The 6,471-nt window shown below is 45.2% G+C and overlaps 1 protein-coding gene across 1 annotated transcript; it reads left to right on the top strand.

The window, feature by feature from the left end:
- Nucleotides 1-2,761: 2,761 nt before the first annotated feature.
- Nucleotides 2,762-5,881, top strand: LOC138874704 (uncharacterized). The gene is made up of 3 exons (XM_070153482.1): nucleotides 2,762-2,927; nucleotides 4,471-4,611; nucleotides 5,253-5,881. The coding sequence occupies exons 1-3, from the start codon at nucleotides 2,762-2,764 to the stop codon at nucleotides 5,879-5,881; spliced, it is 936 nt and encodes a 311-aa protein (XP_070009583.1).
- Nucleotides 5,882-6,471: the final 590 nt, after the last annotated feature.

The following is a 6,471-nucleotide window of genomic DNA, read 5'->3' on the forward strand; positions in this document are numbered from 1 at the left end:
ATTGTTGTGACTTAATTTGTATACGGGTTGTTGCATATGATGGAAATGGTATTGACGTTTATGAAAATTCTTTGTGAATTGTTGTTCTTGCCGTGTGAAATGTGATTGTCTGGTGGGATCTAGTTGAGCACTGCAACACGAAGTTATAAGGTGTGGGTTGTGGTGATAAAGGTAGCCGAGGTAATAAGGGTGGAAAAGTGATCGAAATCACTATTGAAATAAAAATATGTGAAAGTTGTGAAATCATTGATGTGATGAAATAATGTTGAAAGGGGAAAAGGAGAAATTGTGGAGTTGTTTGGCTTTGGTTGTTCCTTTTATGTGCAATTGCTTGTTGATTCTATTACTGTTTGTTATCTGTGTATTTCTTGATTTTACTTGGGGTAAAGTTTGTTCATACATATCTGTACAATTCAAATGTACTGACGTCCCTTTTGCCGGGGGTGCTACATTCGTGTTATGATTGTAGGTGGTTCCATAACAGGTACTTCAGCCCACCGACAGTAGCACTCCTTCACCTCCCGTCAGCTGAATTGGTGAGCCTCTTTCCTCTCGGGGCCCTGAGTGGCTCATGCCGCTTATCCTCCCAAAAATTTTATTTTGGTATTTCCATAAGGTATAGCCGGAGCCTTGTTACCGGCAAGTATTGTAACACACTTCAGTATCTCTAGAGGCTCCGTAGACAGGAAATGTGGGTTATGTACTTATGTATTTTGGGCAGTATAACTTGTAAACCACGCTAAGTAACTATGTATGTTATGTAAATCTCGTAAGAGTGTGTTTAAATTTATAAATGGCTATTTCACTTGGTTAATGGGTAATGGAAACGCAGGGTATCACGTGGAATAGGAAAGGCACCCAGGTCCGCTTGGCTGGGGGCTACCCGGTAGAGCGCCGGGTGCACCCCTCGGCTTTTGGGACGTGACAAACTTGGTATCAGAGCCTAAGGTTTTAAAGTGTCCTAGGATGTCTCCGACCCGTGTCTAGTCGAGTCCTCCTTATCGGTGTGTTGTCGACCACATCTATAAGTTGGAGGCTACATGGGCATTTAGGAAATTACCTTCTTCTTTATTACTCTATATCGTGCGGTGAAGTGAAAAGTGGAAGTATTTACATCTAACTCGTACTCTGTTCCAAATTTTCAGTAATGGCACCTAAGAAGAGAGTTAGACTCGGCCTCGTGGAAAATTCCACCCCAAGTGTGGCTGTGAATCATGTACCTGATGCCGTGGGTGAGAGTGACTCCCTGTTCTTGAATCTGCCTGGCCCATCTATTCCAGATCCAAGTATTCCTATTCCAGCTGCGGCAGAGGGTGCTACCATCCCTCCCGCTGATATTCCTGATCTTGATGAAATTATAGCTTCCGGTCCCGGGGTTTTCGATGGGGACCTTAGAGGAGCCATCCATATGTTGACCCAGTTAGTGGCCACTCAGGACCAGAGAACTCATGATGCCCTTGCGCCCCCCAGCGAACAGGTAGATTCTGCCAGCTCTAGAGTCAACCAGTTTCTGCGGTTGGCCCCTCCATAGTTCATGGGCACAGACCTAGAGGCCGATACGCATGATTTCCTTGATGAAATGTATAAGACCCTTCGAGTGATGAAGGCTACAAAGACGGAAGGTGTTGAGTTGGCTTCATATAGGTTGAGGGGAGCATCGTATTCGTGGTTCGAGATGTGGGAGAATTCCTGTGGGGAGGGAAATCCTCCGGCTAGATGGGATGAGTTTGTAGATGCATTCATGGATCACTTCTTGCCTGCCGAGACAATGGCGGCCCGTGACACAGAGTTTGAGGTCCTCAAGCAGGGAAGTTTTAGTGTTTGGGAGTACCACGTGGAGTTTGTGAGGTTGTCCAAGTATGCTCCTCAGTTAGTGTCGACCATGGATGCTCGAGTTCGGCGATTCATTCAGGGTCTTAGTCCTTTGGTGGTGAATGAGGCTGCTACAATGGCCTTACACTCAGATATGAATTATGGGAAGATTGTGGGGTTCGCTTAGGCCACAGAGGCTAGGAAGTTAAAAATACGGGCAGAAAGGGAGAGTAGCAGCAGGGGCCGATCAGCGGGTCACTCAAGGAGAGCATTTTAGGGGAGAGGGACATCAGGGCCATCCCAGCCATATACCCAGTCCTCAGCAAGTGCACCACCATCTGTGCACAGTTATCAGCAGAGCAGTCACTTGAGATCAGGTTCAGATAGTAGGAGCCCTCAACATTTCGGTCGTCCAGGAGGGAGATCACAGCAGCAGGGGAGGCCTTCATGCCCCAGGTGTGGGAGGTTCCATTCCGAGACTTGTTATTTGGATATTCCGGTGTGTTATAGATGCGGGATGAGAGGTCATATCTAGCGGGACTGTCGTGCGCCCAGTCAGGGCATGGGTAGGGGATTTGCTCAGTCATCTAGTTCTTCAGCTGCCACATCATCTGTGCATCCTCCAGCCCCAGCAGGGCGCGGTGTAGTTATGGTTGGAGCTCATGGTAGAGGTGTACTCAACCGGTTTTATGCCTTGAGTGGTCGCCAGAGTGCAAAGGCCTCCCCAGATGTTGCTACAAGTATCTTGTCTATTCAGGCCATTGATTGTTATGCTCTTATTGATCTGGGGTCCTCTTTGTCTTATGTCACCCCATTCATTGCTTCAAGTTTTGGGGTAGAACCCGAACAGCTTTATGAGCCGTTCTCTGTATCGACTCTGGTTTTTGATTCTATTACAGCCACGTGAGTTTATAGGAATTGTGTTGTCATGGTATGTGGTCGTGTTACCATGGCGGATCTTATTGAGCTTGAAATGGTGGATTTTGATGTGATTATGGGAATGGATTGGCTTTATTCGTGCTTTGCTAAACTTGACTACCGAACGAGAGTCATGAGGCTTGAGTTCCCTAATAAGCCGGCTATTGAGTGGAAGGGAAATGGTGTGCTGCCGAAAGGTAGGTTTATTTCCTACCTTAAGGCATCGAAGATGATTAGGAAGGGGTGTATCTACCATTTGGTCCAGGGGCGGACACCACTTCAGAAGTGTCTGTCCCCGAGTCCGTGCCAGTCGTGAATGAGTTTCTTGAAGTGTTTCCGGACAAGCTTCTAGGGATCCCGTCAGATAAGGAGATTAATTTAGAGATTGATGTATTGCCAAATACGCGACCAATATCAATTCCACCATACAGAATGGCGCCAGTGGAGTTAAGGAAGTTAAAGGAACAACTGAAGGATTTAATAGAAAAGGGGTTCATACGACCAAGTTTGTCACCATGGGGTGCCCCGGTTCTTTTTGTCAGAAAGAAGGATGGGTCGCTCCGGATGTGTATTGATTATCGGTAGCTTAACAAGGTCACCATCAAGAATAAATATCCTTTGCCTCGGACAGATGATTTGTTCGACCAATTGCAAGGTGCGAGGTTCTTTTCCAAAATTGATCTACGGTCCGGGTATCACCAATTGAAGATCAGAGAACAGGATATTCCTAAGACCATTTTCAGAACTCGCTATGGTCACTTTGAATTCTTGGTCATGTATTTTGGGCTAACCAACGCCCCGACAGCTTTCATGGATCTTATGAATCGGGTCTTCAAGCCATTTCTAGTCTCCTTTGTGATTGTTTTCATTGATGACATCTTTGTTTATTCGCGGAGCCGGGAGGATCATGCCGATCACCCCAGGGCAGTTCTGCAGACCCTTTTATCAGCACCAGTTGTAAGCTAAATTTTCAAAATGTGAATTTTGGTTGGAGTCCGTTACCTTTCTGGGCCATGTTGTTTCCAGTGAAGGATTCAGGTGGATCCCCAGAAGATTGCAGTAGTAAAAGATTGGCCTAGACCCACGACCCTGACGGAGATCCGTAGCTTCTTGGGTTTAGTGGGGTATTATCGGAGGTTTATGGAGGGATTCTCTACCCTCGCCTCCCCTTTGACTAAGTTGACGTAGAAAGCATTTAAGTTCCAATGGTCCGACGCTTGTGAGAAAAGTTTTCAGGAATTGAAGTCGAGATTGACCTCGGCGCCGATATTGACCTTTCCGGAAGGCACGGAAGGATTTGTGGTTTATTGTGATGCCTCCAGGGTCGGTTTGGGGTGTGTGTTGATGCAACATGGGAAGGTTATCGTGTATGCTTCAAGGCAACTCAAGAATCACGAGAAGAATTATCCGACGCATGATTTGGAGCTTGCGGTAGTTGTATTTGCCTTGAAAATATGGCAGCATTATCTTTATGGGGTCCATGTGGATGTGTTCTCGGACCACAAGAGTCTCCAATATTTGTCCAAGCAAAAAGAGTTGAATTTAAGGCAGCGGCGGTGGTTAGAATTGATCAAGGATTATGATATGGTTATTTTATACCATCCAGGGAAGGCGAATGTGGTGGCCAACGCTCTCAGTCGGAAATCCATGGGTAGTTGGCTCATTTGTGAGTGGATCAGAGGCCTTTCGCTTGGGAGGTTTATTAATTGGCTAGTCTGGGGGTTCATATTTTGACCTCAGACGAGGGGAAGGTTATGGTGCGTAATGGAGCAGAATTGTCACTGGTAGCGGAAGTCAAGGAAAAGGAGCTCATTGATCCAACATTAGCACAGATGAAGGAGTCAGTTTTGAATAACAAGACTTCGACATTTTCACTCAGTGGTGAGGATGGTGTATTATAATGTCAAGGTAGGCTATGTGTTCCAGATGTGGATAATCTTCGGGGGAGGGTAATGGCGGAGGCTCATAATTCCAGGTATTCTGTGCACCCAGGTTCTACGAAAATGTACCGTGATCTCAAGGAAATTTATTGGTGGAACGGTATGAAGAGGGGTGTGGCGGACTTTGTATCTAAATGTCCGAATTGTTAGCAAGTAAAAGCTGAGCACCAGCGGCCCGGTGGGTTAACTCAGCTTATGGAAATACCAATATGGAAATGGGAGATGATCAACATGGATTTTGTGGTAGGGTTACCTCGCAATCAATGCAAGTTTGACTCAATTTGGGTAATAGTGTATCGACTCACCAAATCAGCTCACTTCTTGTCAGTCAAGTCCACGGATATTGCAGAACAATATGCTCAATTGTATATCAAGGAAATAGTAAGGCTTAATGGCACTCCACTTTCTATTATCTCAGATCGAGGGTCCCAGTTCACAACTAATATTTGGAAGAAATTTCAACAAGGTTTGGGTACTCAGGTGAATCTCAGCACGGCTTTCCATCCGCAGACTGATGGTCAAGCGGAGCGGACTATTCAGACGCTTGAAGATATGTTACGGGCTTGTGTCTGGATATCAAAGGTAATTGGGATGATCACTTGCTACTTATAGAATTTGCTTACAATAACAGCTTTCATGTTAGCATTCAAATGGCCCCATTTGAGGCATTGTACGGGAGGAGATGTAGGTCTCCGATTGGATGGTTCGAAGTGAGTGAAGCAGAATTGTTAGGGCCAGATCTCGTGCACCAGGCTATGGAAAAAGTTAAAATCATTCAGGAAAGCTTGAAAGCTGCTCAGAGTCGCCAGAAATCTTATGCGGAGATTCGTCGAAGAAAATTGGAATTCCAAGTAGATGATTGGGTATTCTTGAGGGTATCTCCTATGAAGGGAGTCATGCGATTTGGGAAGAAAGGGAAGTTGAGTCCTAGATATGTCGGGTCGTATCGGGTCACTCAAAGGATAGGACAGGTGGCCTATAGACTGGAATTGCCCCCTGAAATGTCATTAGTACACCCGGTGTTCCATGTGTCTATGTTAAAGAAAGTGGTTGGAGACCGATCCACCATCGTGCCAATTGAGGATATCGAGGTCAATGAAGAGTTATCATATGAAGAAATTCCGGTTGCTATTCTTGATAGGCAAGTCCGCAAATTGAGAAACAAGGAAGTTGCTTCAGTTAAAGTGCTATGGAAAAGTCAACAAGTCTAGGAAGCCACGTGGGAAGCGGATGAAATGAAAGAAAAATATCCCCATATGTTTGAACAAGTCTAGTAGTGATCGTGCGAACTCTTGTCTCTAAGTAAACTGATGTTGTGTTCAATCTGGTGCAAAGACACCCCATATTTTTCCCTAAATGCTTTACTATTGTAACTCCTCAAGTTGTGCAAGAATTGTATGTGTTGTGATTAATTGAGTCATGCGCAAGCCCCTTTTTGGTAAATGAAAGTTTTGTAAGAACTCATGTTATAAGTGAATGATTAAAGGCAGTGTAGATTGGTAATGATTAATTGGAATACGTATAGTGTATTGGAGTGGTTGAACTGTATGGAACTCATTGGGGTGGCTAAATTACGTGCAGGTGTTGAGGTAATGAATTGTATACCAGTTGTAGGGATAATAGGGATAGCGTAATGGTGCTTGGAAATAATGTTTTGGGGGATCTCTGACAGGTAGAAGTGACCAAGTATCCTAGTCGCTTGTTGGAACTGACAGTCATATCCTTCCATTCCTCGATTAGCTTCTGGTTGGACTCTTGTATCTCGCAGTGTTCGCTTTCGTACTCACAGATCCTTTTGTGT

This window comes from Nicotiana sylvestris, chromosome 8, assembly GCF_000393655.2.
Source record: "Nicotiana sylvestris chromosome 8, ASM39365v2, whole genome shotgun sequence".
NCBI lineage: Eukaryota > Viridiplantae > Streptophyta > Magnoliopsida > Solanales > Solanaceae > Nicotiana > Nicotiana sylvestris.

Bases quoted from the DNA above. Each gene is read 5' to 3' on its own strand.
- LOC138874704 (XM_070153482.1), top strand. From the start codon at position 2,762: ATGGCGGATCTTATTGAGCTTGAAATGGTGGATTTTGATGTGATTATG. The intron at 2,928-4,470 runs GTAGGTTTATTT...TTTTGACCTCAG, and splicing joins AAATGGTGTGCTGCCGAAAG to ACGAGGGGAAGGTTATGGTG. The intron at 4,612-5,252 runs GTGAGGATGGTG...TGGATATCAAAG, and splicing joins TTCGACATTTTCACTCAGTG to GTAATTGGGATGATCACTTG.